This window comes from Lasioglossum baleicum, chromosome 3 (assembly GCF_051020765.1).
Source record: "Lasioglossum baleicum chromosome 3, iyLasBale1, whole genome shotgun sequence".
In the NCBI taxonomy this organism is placed as follows: domain Eukaryota; kingdom Metazoa; phylum Arthropoda; class Insecta; order Hymenoptera; family Halictidae; genus Lasioglossum; species Lasioglossum baleicum.
In genome coordinates this window covers 5,745,878-5,758,820 of record NC_134931.1, presented here as the reverse complement: position 1 = coordinate 5,758,820, position 12,943 = coordinate 5,745,878, and the positions used below count along the sequence as shown (strand labels likewise).

The 12,943-nt window shown below is 45.8% G+C and overlaps 1 protein-coding gene across 2 annotated transcripts in view; it reads right to left on the bottom strand.

Moving 5' to 3' along the window:
* Window positions 1-872: 872 nt before the first annotated feature.
* Window positions 873-12,943, bottom strand: part of LOC143221941 (uncharacterized) — a 121,520-nt gene continuing 109,449 nt past the window's right edge. Inside the window, exons 6-7 of one of the 2 annotated variants that reach the window (XM_076447623.1) lie at window positions 4,182-4,395; window positions 873-3,187 (exon numbers count right to left, since the gene is read on the bottom strand). In XM_076447623.1, coding sequence (XP_076303738.1) covers window positions 3,029-3,187; window positions 4,182-4,395 — 373 coding nt within the window. In that variant the 3' untranslated portion in view covers window positions 873-3,028. Of the gene's footprint in view, window positions 3,188-4,154; window positions 4,396-12,943 lie in introns of both variants that reach the window. The other variant, XM_076447622.1, reaches the window with a different exon arrangement.

Genomic DNA, 12,943 nt, shown 5'->3' with positions numbered 1-12,943 from the left:
TAATTGTTCTAGATTCTCAAAAAAAAAAATCGAAGTCGTGTTTACCAATATTAAAAAAATTATCGTCCTTTTAAAGACGTCCGAATATTACTGTGATTCACTGCAGGTACATATCCATTCGAGACTGATGAATTCCATTGGAAGATTCGATTCTGCGAAACGTCCGCATGAAGCTCGAAATTGTTCAAATCTGAACGTTCGCTGGGAATTTTCGGGGATAAACGACACAAGGGTGGAATTTGGTGTGCGCGACGAGCGGAGCGAAGTGGAACGGGACTGCGAGTTTTAAAGAGTTTCAACGTTCTATTATAAAGTCTTCACCGTGCATAATAACATTCAACTCCGTGGGCTGGAAGGCATTAGGGAAATCGTGTTGCCTCCCCCTGGCTGTTTCTCCCTCACCCCTTTCCCGGTCGAACCACCCTCGATCCCACCCCTCGTCAGAAACGTGCCGGCTCGGTTCTAGATATTTCCCTGTAGCATGCGGACAATACGGCCCCCACAAATCAGCGGATCTCGCGACGCGACACGATTTCGCGTCTCGTCGATTCTCCAGCGACTCCGGCGAGCATCGAATAAGACGCGGGAGGGTTAGGCTAATGTCGAGATAAGATCCATAAATAAAGGACAAAATCAGACAAACCTGCCGCTCGTCGTAACGCCCAACTTGCCGTCTGCTTTTAGTCCCTGGAAGCGAGAGATGATGAATTCGGTTGAAAGTCTGCGTGTTTTTTGTGTTTATAAGAATGTTATATTTTCTCGGTAGTAATGGGGCAGCCTCTAACGAGGCGATCCGTAAATACGTTATTAGTGCGCTAATAAATGATATTTATATACAGATTGATAAAAAAAGAGGAAAGAGTTCGCATCTCTTGTGTTATACATCAACGGTTGTTCATTTTTTTCTTTTTCTCTATCTCACAGCTGGTGCAACAGTTCTGGTTTTCTCACTTTCACTCACACACTCTCTCTCTCTCGCTCTTTCTCTCTCGCGTTCGCTCTTTCTTACTCTCTCCCTCTCGTTCTCTATCTGCCTCTCCCTCTTTCTCTGTAACCTCTTTGTACTTAATCGATACGGTGGTTTCAAATTTTGCTCACGATCTTGAATAATTTACAACTGACAGATCGTCCCGCGATCCATGGAAAAGGTCCGTGACCGGTAGCTACAACGAATTTGAGATCATTTTCGGAGATGGAGGAAAGAGAACGCAACTAGTCTCCACGGCCAGGGAAGTTTTCCAGGATCGCCATGCGCGATACACGCGATCTTCGTTTTCGTCGGACGACGCGGAACGGATCTGGCATCGGCACCCGCGTCGCTCGTCGTCCATCTCAGTCGTGTTTTGGTATAGGTGTCGCCGTCGTCTCTCTATTTGCCTCTTCTTCTCCAGCTTGTTTTTTGGCATTAAAGCGTAAAGCCGCGACTAAGCCCCTCGTCCGGCAGAAATCCGAACACGAACGGATCGGGATCGTGTTCGAGATGAAGCTTTGTTCAGAGTTCGAGCGGGAAACGAAGCGATTCCGATAGGCTGTGATATGGAAACGAAATTAATTGGACGTTCGAGGTCACTAGCACCCACCATGCTGATCGTTCGTTCCCACCTTCGATAGAAACGCAGATGAAGTGAGGGAAGCAGTCCCGAGAGCGGCCAATGAAATTCGTTCCGAGCAGAGTCGTCGAAATCGCCGTCGGTTTTGCGATTTCGCCGAGCTTGAAATCCGAAAATCCAAATCTTCCGCCTGCCTTCGAGCGAGCATCGAAACTCTTCTATCGTTAATCTTTGGTATCAACCATCTTGAACAATTGCGCCACGTTTTCGGCTCGTATACCGCGATTCGGAGACCCCTCGGGATTCGTCATATTCGCGTGTCGAACTCGCCTCGAGACGACGCGAGCCCGACACCGACGTCTAATCGAGAACACCGTACACATACATAACGGATCGCGAATCAACCTAACTGAACAACAAAACAAATATACTCTTAACGATTTGCGAAATAGTAATCTAATAGTTTTAACACAAACGGGGCCTAACGACGATTCAACAATTCCTGCGTTCGTCACGGTCGTTTAAAGTACCCCAGTAATCGATCCCTCGTCGTCTCATTCTCTCTATTCCTTCCTCTCCTCTCATCTCCGCTCCTCCGTACCCTCGCATGCTCGATTAGCTGCTACGTCGAATAGCGACGAATCACGAGTACCATTAAAAATCATCGATTGGTCTGCGTATACTGATAGTCTCTCGGGGTTGCAGAGTCGACGATCTCGGATATTTACAAGGGGACTCTGCTACATTCGCAAACATGCTCTCTTTCGCACACACGCGCGCACACTTCTAATCGCTCTCGCACCGTTTCACGCTAGAAATATATCTTACATGAATCGTCTATCTTATTGTTATACGCCGATATCATATATTACAAGACGCGTTTGCCTGTACACGTGGAGGTGTATGTACCTGTGGCGTGTGTGTTCGTGTGGGTGCATTCGTGTACACGTCTCTGTATGTGTTTGTGAGTGTACAAGTGTTGGTGTGTACGCATTCAATATGATCGTACGGTCCTAATTTTATCAACAAATCCTCCGTTAAATTTGTTCACATTCTTCGCGATCACAGTGATTAAATCACCGAACCTCCCGACGAAGTGTCGTATAAACGTTCGATCGACCTGTGGCGTTCGCGAACCACTTCGCCGAAAAGTCGGCTCTCGTTTTCTCTTCGGGTTCGTAAGGAATCGCGATCCTCGCGACCTGACGCGCCCCTCTCGCACCCTTCCTTCTTTCTCTCACACTTTCCCTCACTCTAGTCCACCCGTAGGCGCGTTCACTATACCCCGTTTCTCTATTTCTTTCGTTCTCTCTCTCACTATCTTTCCGTCTCTACTCCTCTCGTTCTTTCCCTCCAGCTCCCTCTATCTCCTGTCTCCGTTCTTCGCTCCGTCAACAACGTTCTCAGCTTCGGTCCGCCGGGCAGCTTTAGTAACCGCTGAGACACCTGAGCTTCTTCAAGGGAGGCGACAACTCGTTTCAGCTGGTCGACGCCTGCACGGACATCGGCGGAGGTTTCACCGGGCCCAGAGCCGGACCAGACAGCCCGTTGTTGTTCATGTCGCCGGGGGCCCTTGGACCACCCACGCCTATGGCCGTCCCACCGTTCGCCGTCGGCGTGCTCCCCGACATTTGTCCCTGCAGCCATTAATTCATTATTTTCAATAAATCAAAAAAGGTAAAATCAAACTTTCTATGAGATTCTTTTTCTGTACGTTAGTCTCAAGTCTCAAGTAATTGCAAGATAAAAACATTGAAACTATTAAAACAGAAAATAAAGTTTATCGGCTATTGGAATACGTTTCATTGAATGACTCCGTTATACTGAATTGTCTAATCTTCTAATTTTACAATAATATCATGTCTAACATCAGCTACATTGTACACGTGCACATTGTATAGTCACAAATAACTAACAATATTTTAATACGAAAATCATCATACAAAATAAGATACTCAGATGTGATACACAAGCTTATCACGCCGCTACCAACGTGTTAAGGAAGCTAACGGTACCAGTTAAAGCAGGTAAAACAAGTTATATAAACGTGTCACCAGAAATAGATATAGGATAAGGGAATGCGAATGCTGCGGACATTCGAGAAGCGGAACCGACTTTAAAAATGTCAAATTAATGTTCAACACTCGTTTTACTTATTTTGGTTACATTTCAAGAAAATTCAACTGTCTCTCGCGGTAATCAGAGACATAAAAAATCGCTGGTAGCTTTGAAAACTGATATCTAGATGCTCTTAGGGTCAACGATCGAATGGTTTCGATCGAAGAAGGATATTATACCGCGTTCGTTTGAACCGTAGTCGATGAACGACCGACTTCAATTAGCGACTTAATCCAACCCGTGAAATTGGTAGCACAGCGACTGACCGGGGCACGATGGCGCAAAGAACGCGCGTTTTGCATCGCAAAAGTGACAGATAATTGTGGGCGGGGGGAGAAGGGTCGGGTGGGCTGAGTGAAAAGGTCGCGGTGGTACAATTAAAACGCGACGCACTCCTGGATATTGATAACAAACGACAAAAGCACGGACGATTTCACGCAGAAACGCGTGTAAAACGCTTCAAACGTTCCGCCTCTCTTAACTTACGTTCGACGCGTGATTATGTTGACCCACCGACTGGCCAAGTCCCTGATGAGGTTGCTGTGGATTGTGACCGGGATGCATGTTCGGGCCTGGCGGCGTCGGCGTTGGAGGCAGTTGCCTTTTGATGTACGCCAGCGAAGCGGGTGTTTGTACTGACATATTGGCGAACGCCAGCATCTCCTCGTAATCGTACTCGCAGAGAATTTTGTTCTCGTTCAGGTAGAATCGATCGCCCACGCAAAACCTGCAAAAAGAAGCAGCCACTGTCGAAGCTTTGCTGATCGCCCGGATCCCGCGAATCACCGCGCCGCGTTTCCGCGCGATCTGATCATTATCTGCCGGCCGACGCGACGTGCACATTGCCGGCGACACTGTCATGCTCGTCAATCCGATCCAATGCATACCCGTTCCGTTTTTTTCTCGTTTTATTGCGATACAGTCTGCCAGCGCGACCCGCACAGTAGTTTAACCCTTACTGTGGAAGACCGCATTATTATAGCCACTTGGCGATTGTGAAAGTCTATGGTTAATGGTCCATGGTTAAGTACTTTTTAGTGGATCTTTCATCGGCGATAGCAACTTCTGCACCAACAGCACACCCTCAGTGAAATAATCTTACAATTTCGCTTGCGATTATTGTGTAACCGGAGATTTTTAATCTCCTGTTTGGTGTTTTTGGTAATTATTGAACATTGAGGGGTTCGAAAATGTTGAATTTTCAATTATTATGATTATACAAATGCATTTATAAAAAATTTATTGAATACATATATGCCTTGGAACATATATCAAGGGGACTGGAGTGTTATCATCCTATTACAACTTTATACCAGTTACGTTCTCATTTTTCAAAGATGGTTTTCTAGAATAAACCCCCGTATAACTAGATCAAAGATCGTTTAAAAAGGTCGTCTATTTACCGCGACGTAGAACACGTATATACGATCGTTTGAAACAATTTTTCATTGCATTCTACTGTATCGTTGGGCCAATATGTTAACTCATCTTTAAAAAAAAAAATATTTCGAACAAAGCGATAAAAAGATTACTCCTACACCTCGCGCACGAGTGAAAGGCAAACTTAAAATGAACAAACGGAGAATTCTTTCAGTAAAACCAACCGACGACGAGCAACCCGTTAAGGGGTTAGACGATAATAGGTTGATTGTCACGACGAACAAAATGAAAAAAGAGGCACCAAAAAAAAAAGGACTAAAGGGAAAACACTGCCAGGTATGGGGCGGCAATGGGGAGGACGGGCCGTGGATAACGAGCGTATCGCAACGTGTCGGACAAATAATTATTATCGGGCTTCTGTCCGCGAGTGGTCTCACATCCGCTTTGATCCCGGTAGGAAATGCGAGAGCGAAATACGAGAGCGGCAGAGTCTGGTTCGAGGTAGATACTCTCATAATCGTACAGCAAATAGAATTATCGCGTTGCACGCGGCCGTTCCCGGCGAGCATAGCTTATACCGGGTTTCGCTCGTTTCCCCCATTATACGCGTCGTCTGCTAAATGACGTTGTACTCCGATCCTCATCCCTTCACTCTTCCGTCGTCCCACCCCTTCCCCTCTTACGCCATTTCTCGCTCGCTCACTCTCTGCTTCTCTCTTCCTCTCTTTCACGATCTCCATCCTCCTCTGCCACGCCGCTCTACCTCGCGCGCTATTCAGCTGACCGTCACCTGCTGATTCCTGGTCCCTGTCGACCGGCGCGAGATCTCGCCACGACCGGTCTCTCGCTCTCAAGGTGCTCTCCTTGCCAATTGCCCGTCAGCTAAACCACACAAGTTTATTTACTTTGCCGACCATTCGCGACTGGCTCTTCCGGCGCCTTCTCCCCCCACCGCATGCTGGGCCAGACCCAGTGTCGCTCCAGATCGAGGAAATCGAGGGGAACACAATTTACCCCCTCTCTGATAACCAGATTAATACTCGACCAGTCTACAGTCTTAGTAGGGGATGTTGGAGTATGCTCATGGTGCTGGAATGGGATAGTGGAAGGGGAAAAGGAGGAGAGGAAAATCGACCAGTTTTGGTCGATTCTGGCGACACTGGCCAAGCCGAAGAATTAGCTGTTCGTTTATGGTAAAAATCAACATCCTCATATCTTGGTAATTTCACAGAAAATGGAATACCTCATCGACTTCGATGACTTTCCCTATAGATGTTACCGCCTAATGTTTCGATGACCTTGAAATATTTTATGGAGACACCCTGTACCTCTCGGAAACTGATGTCAAGTAACATTTTTCAGTGTCATTGAAATCGTCACGGTGTGTTTCTTTTCGTCAGTAAATATGACTCTTCGCCACTTTGCCCTCATATTTATATGCTTTTCGGCAAATTGTAAGCGGAACGCTTTATGCTCCTTCTTTAACCAAGGTTTTTTCTGCAATTCTCTTCGCGCTAAGTGCTTGCATTATTGTAAAACACAACGTACATTCTTTCCGTTAGTGTTTACGCCAGCACTTTCAGCGATTTGTCTCGCAGTCATCCTCGAATTTGATGCTATTCTCAATGTTGCACGTTCTTCACGGGCAGTTAAACTTTGTGGATGCCCAGAACTCTTCATTTTCCTGTAATTTTCAGGAGTTTTTAACAAGCTCATAATAATTTTTCGGCATCTATCTACAATTTTCGATATTTGTGTAATTCAATCTTGTTCTTCCTTTAACTTCAATATCCTATGTAGTTCACATACACTTAGTTTTTTTTCCACGACCCATTCTTCACACTTTGATATGTTGTTTTATTAAACAAGCACGAAAGAGAGAGAAGCTAGTACCCACTTTATCAATTACGTTTTGCAATAAATGTTTCCTCTTCAGTAAGTTCTGCACAACTGACAAATGTAAAACTGCTATTTGTTCTATCAGTTTGTCCCGCTTGTGTGCCCCAATATTTACGTTTTCATTTCGAAGATTCTATTGAAGTGACTGTGGTGGATGATATTCAGTACATTGTACGTACAGGCCTGTCAGGATATGTTGACATATTAAAATACTCATTCTCTTCAGTTTAATGTATCAAAAGAGGAAAAATAGATGATGTGCTATCTTTTTGTCCCGAAGTGTATGTATAAAAGTGGTAAATAAACCCGGTAGCGCCATTATCTGCTGAAGACAGTCACATTAAACGACAAAGATTGTAAAGAGTTTTGTGTTTGACGTGGATGATAACGGTTGATCGCGTAATACATGTCGTCTCGGTCGTTATGAAAATGAGGGCATTAAGTCAAAGGCTTAATTAATTACGAACAAATTACGTTTTTCCTTGAAAATATTCGAAATATTCTACCATTTCATAATGTCTGGCAGCTTGTTTGCGTGATAAATATTAATGATAGAGAGAGAGAGGGTCCGAAAGAGTAATATATTTGGATGACAATAAGATCAACTTTCGGGGAGTTAACGTTGCAATCCTTGCGAACGCATACCCCTGTCCTCCTGGATCGAAACAGATATTCCTATAATTGCGCGGCGGGCGGCATTATCGCGTTGCACGAGCGCACTTGTTCCAGGATTTCTATTATCATCCCGCGAATAATGCCGCGTGGATCCCCAGTCCTTTAATACCCACGTCCGGTGTAGGTGTCTGTCGCGGCACGATACCGACCAGTCATACTCCCAGATTTTCCACTTTCGTTCCCATTTTCATCCTACCAAAACTCGCTCTATTAATGCCTATCTTTCGGTCGTATATATCGTCTGCGCACGGTCGCATCCGTATACGCGATCGTACTAACTACCATAAATGAGCAATTTCATCAACACACTCCCACATCCGAAAGTTTAATTAGTATTTTACTACAGTACAGAATAAACTCCGCGATGCATTGTCAAACGCTAGGAACGTTGAGGAAACACGCCTGACAAATAAATGAAACTTTTTTTTTACCGCTCGTTTTATAGACCGCGCGTTGCAGTTAGTGATCTCAATCTCTTTTTGTAGTTTTGAAATTTTCATAACGCTGAAGATAGTGCAGCGGAGAGTCGGTTGGAGAACCTAGTGGGGCCAACTTCTTTGAAGAAGATATAAGAGTTCGCCTCATAGTACGAAAGACGTGCTTGCATGATGGAAATGAATATGTTCGAAGAAGTATGCTTATCTTGTCAGACTTTACTAGCTGCAGCGTGGTAATTCCATAGAAATTGGAGGATGAAATGGAATCGGTTTGCGTAATGTTGCAGCGGAATTTTTTGCGACTGGTTCGGCCATGAAAGCTAAACCCACTTCGTTCGAAGTGGCGGGCGAAATGAGACGCCACTTAAGATCTGTTAAAATAATCTAACCGGTCGGGTCGCGAGAAGAAATGGCGGCGACGCGACGTTGCTGGTGCAACGTACTGAGAGCTGTCTCTCTATCATATTTCCTGATTGATTATGGGAAAAATTGGTCGGTTGATGCTCCTTGCGTCGTCGTCGCTCTCGCAATTAGATTGAAGGGGGCGGCTAGGTATACGCGCGATCCCACAACAACGTCGAGGCTAAAATATTAACTGACCGCGCGCGGTCCGAAGACGAAGAGGAGAGCTGGTCTCTCTCGCTCAGCCGGAGGACTGCGCTGGTTCGCATGGAAAATTTCAATCTAGAAAGGGGCGGGGAGGTCGGAGGAGTGGTCCAGGGACTCGGATAACTCGGTTGAATCTTTAACGAGGATCAACCGGCTTTGCGAAACCCGGAAGAACTCGTGGACGTAGGTAACGGAATCCGAGGAAAAATTGTACGAAGCCCGTGTCCCGGGGAAATGGACACTGGAGGAGAGCGGCTTCGAATAAATAAATAAAGTAACCGGTGCCAATGCGTGACCCCATTAGAGTCACTTTACGGGACATGTTCGGCACTGGTGCAGTTGTAACGTTCTCAGAGTAATGCCTTTCCTTGCACCCGGCACCAGCCACCTAAAACATTCACCGGTCCTCTGTGAATCCTTTCTTTGAAGGGACACGGGTTTCTTGTATAAAATTTGCATACGCAGCCGCTGCAACCAGACCAGCGTCCTCTCTCTCTCTCGCTTTCCCTTTCTCTCTCACTCACTCGCGATCATAGCTCGGGAACGTCACCCGCGCGACGGTTCCCGCTTTAATTTCCTTTGGAAGTATTGCGCGGCGAATTTTCTCGATTGCCACCCGTAAAAAGTGAATTAAAAAGGATACCCGAGGCGGGAAGTGCTCGCTGCGCAAATTAGTGTGATACACGCTGAAACAGCGTCGGAATTTCTGACTTTAAGAGGAAAATGCTCGTGAAGAAATTTGTACCCGTAGAATCTGCTTATATTGAAAAACATATTTTCACAGATGGGTTATACAGTAAAACGTAATAGGAACGCTCAATTAAACTATTTATGTCTGTTATTGTCATCAATGATAATCAATTTATCAGATATATATGCAAAGTTTGTTTTTTCAATCGTTCATGTATAATGGATATATTTATGTATAACGGTTATAATCTTCCACTATTTTCTGTTTTCGCTATCGATGTGTCTAAATTACCAACTTCATTGCCGAATGTTGAAATGCCTTCTACATCGTGTATAAACAAAAGGAAAGTGACGAGAAGCATAGTATTTGGCGGTAGATCTTTGATATTAGTTTTGCACTGCAAATTTACCAGTTTGCAGATCATATTCACCCTGTTGAAAACCAAATTCTCCCGTTTGCAAACTAAATTCCCCCCTCTGCGAATCTTACCCTTTTGTAAATTAATTTTTTCTGCAAATTTGCTTCCTCGCATTATCGTGATAAGTGAGGCAATGAACAGGGTGAAATCAATAAATAGCTTCTGTTTCTTCCAAGAGGTGCAGAACATTTATATTTAGCATGAATATCGCAATTATTTTGTATAATTCCCAGAAAATATTGCAGCCTCTACGAACTGGCGACGTTACGTCGGCAAATTCCAATTTGTAGTCGGCGCGTATTAACTGGGCGGTCGTTAAATTTGACCGGACGTCTTCTCGAGAAGATCGAAGAAACGTCGAGGGGACGCGAATTCTGGCATCGATGCTCGTGTTGGTGAGTCGAAGGGGACGTCGGTGCACGCGACACCCCATCGCGTGTGTTGGTTAGGCGCGAGGCGGAAGGGGCGGGGAGGAAGAGAGAGATATCTAATTGGATCGGTAAATCATCCTCTAACCAGGAGGGTGGTAGGCTAGGCACCGCCACCGGCAACCCTTTATTCCGTGTTATTACAGTCTAAAGTTACCCCGTGTAATTGTTGCTGTTTAATTGCAAACTCTAAGTCGTCGCGTTACACGTCGCGGCGCCCCGCGTATAATTGCCCTCCTCGAATTCGCCCGCTCGTTTTTTACTAGCGAAATAATTGGAAACGATCCCCGGGCTCAACGCGTCTAAATTTGCCGAATGAGGGTCGGTCACCGAATCCCCTCACCCCTAATGGAGTGTCCTTTTTATAGATTCACGGCAGCCGGTCGTATGTTTGCATTGAACGCGAGTTTAATCATTCGTGAAAGCGGACGCTGCGGATCGAACCGTAAAAATATCTGAAAACTAAGTACAGTGCAAGCTCGATTATTCGATCATCCAATTTTTGAAGTCTGAAGTATCTTAGCGCCCTCCAAATTTAAATAGATCAATCTAAGGTAGCCGCAAGCAACGCTAGTTAATTAACAAATCAATAAAGTAACTCATTCTATTATACGAACTCCTACATGCCCCTGTTTGGTACGGATAGTCGAGGTTTCACTTGGAAAACGGAAACGTAACGAGAAATGGGGTAACCAGAATAGTTTATACAGTACATTTTAAGGATACGAGCAAAGTGTTCGTAGATGCGATATGCTAGCTTTTATTCAAAACTGTATCTGAAGGATTGAGTGGATTCGCATGTCTGACCATTGCTCGATGTTTCTACTGATCCCGTAGTCGTGCCCATTAACATTGTTGAGGGAGAACTTGATACTCTCGCGTCAATGCAATATAAATTGAGATATTCAACTGAACGACGGATAGATCGCGGCGAGTTGCTATTACCGGTCCCGTAAATAGTAACGATCAGCAATAACCAGACGCATTAGCCAAATGCTATTCAGTTTCACGCGTGCGTCACGCGAGTTTGAAAGGATTTCCTCGAGCGATCGAGCGTCACGGGAACAACGGTGTTTCATATTTCCATTCTTTATTACGTTACCCGTCCCAAGGAGGCTTGCAAAGGGTTCGTAGATATTCACGGGCCACTAGGCACGACGGAAAAGAGGGGTGGGGGGTGGGAGTGTGGGGGAGTGGAACTAATATAAAACTCGTACGGCAATTTTCGAACGGGAAACGGACCAATTGGTATTCCAGATAGTACTTGGTGGTTTCATTAAGCTTCGAAATGGTCAAAGTCGCGGGCACCGCAATAGAAATCGGGTCGAACGAGTCACCGTGAAACTCGAGCAACGCGCCCCGTTTGCCGGTAATCGTTCCCCGAGCAAGGCAATTGTCGGAGCCGTTGGGCCCGGTTCCGAGCGAAAAATCTTTTCACCGTGGCCGCCGCAAGTATATCTCGCGCTCCTCTATAGGGGTGAATTACGAGACAAAAGCGGGTCCCGTTGATTCCGTGAAAGTCAGTTGTGACGTCGAATGCGACGATGCCTTGGGCATGCCTGCACACACAGAGAAAAAGAGAAAGAGAGATAGAGAGAGAGAGAGAGAGAGAGAGAGAGAGAGCGCTGAGCCGCTGCCCGCGCCCGGCGGTCCCCATTGTCGAAGATAGACAATGCCACGCGATAAAAACGTAAAATTGATGCTCTTTTGTTCGCATTGTTTGAGAAGCTGTACAACGTTTGTCGCACGCCTGGACGAGCCACTGTTATTGGCTCCAAACTACATTCTCCTGTTCCGTTCCGTTCCTTCCCACCGCCCCCGCGATCTCGCTCGCCACTTTGTCTCCATCTCTCTCTCTCGTTTGCACCCCTTACCCCTTGCCCAGACCGTTGCCAACCCGCTTTTGCTCGCCGGCAACCCTCGAAACCTTTCGTTTCGTCAATAAGCCCGGTATTGTGTTCCGCCACGGTTCCATAGTTTGGCCGCTTTACATTGACCGCTTCCAAGCAGTCTTCCATTTTCAACGCCGTCTACGCTCCTATATCTTTTCGATTTCTTCCCGACGAAGCCCCCACCAGCCACGCTTCCGCTTTCGAACCCGCCAGCTTTGGTTCTTAACCTGTTAACTCTTTCGATTCATTTAAGTACGTGCACTTCTGTGCTTCATTATTTTTGTACCTTTTTTCTTTCATGCTAGACCGCGCGTTCTCTTCAATTCTACTTACAATTAGTAGCAAATGCAAACATTTTTCCTACGAGTATATTCGTCCTTAGACGAAATGTTCCCATGACGAGTATACTCGGCACATACAGTTAACAGGTTCACACGATTCTAGTATCAATCGACCATCCGTAAATACAACGTTTAAAGACCTCACTCGCGATACTTCTCCGCTTCGACTCGAACCTTCATACAGCATTGCAAGAACCGGGGACGCGGAATCCGGTTCGAGCCTCGTTACCGGTTGCAATAAAATTTCGGATCCCGGCAAATTACTCGGAGATGTCCGGTGTAATTTACGCGCCAGATGGCAGGCCCCGAACCGGAGAATTGCCCCGAGCGAAATTGCGGAACTTTAATAAAACATAAAAACCGTGAAGACGTGGGAGGAAGAGGAAACATTCGTAAGGGCAGCCGTGAAAAGGGAACGTAACGGGCCGTGGCACCGATGGAAATCGAGAACGATCCGGTGATCCGTTAACCGGTTAACTGGATCACTGTTCAGGACTTTTAATTG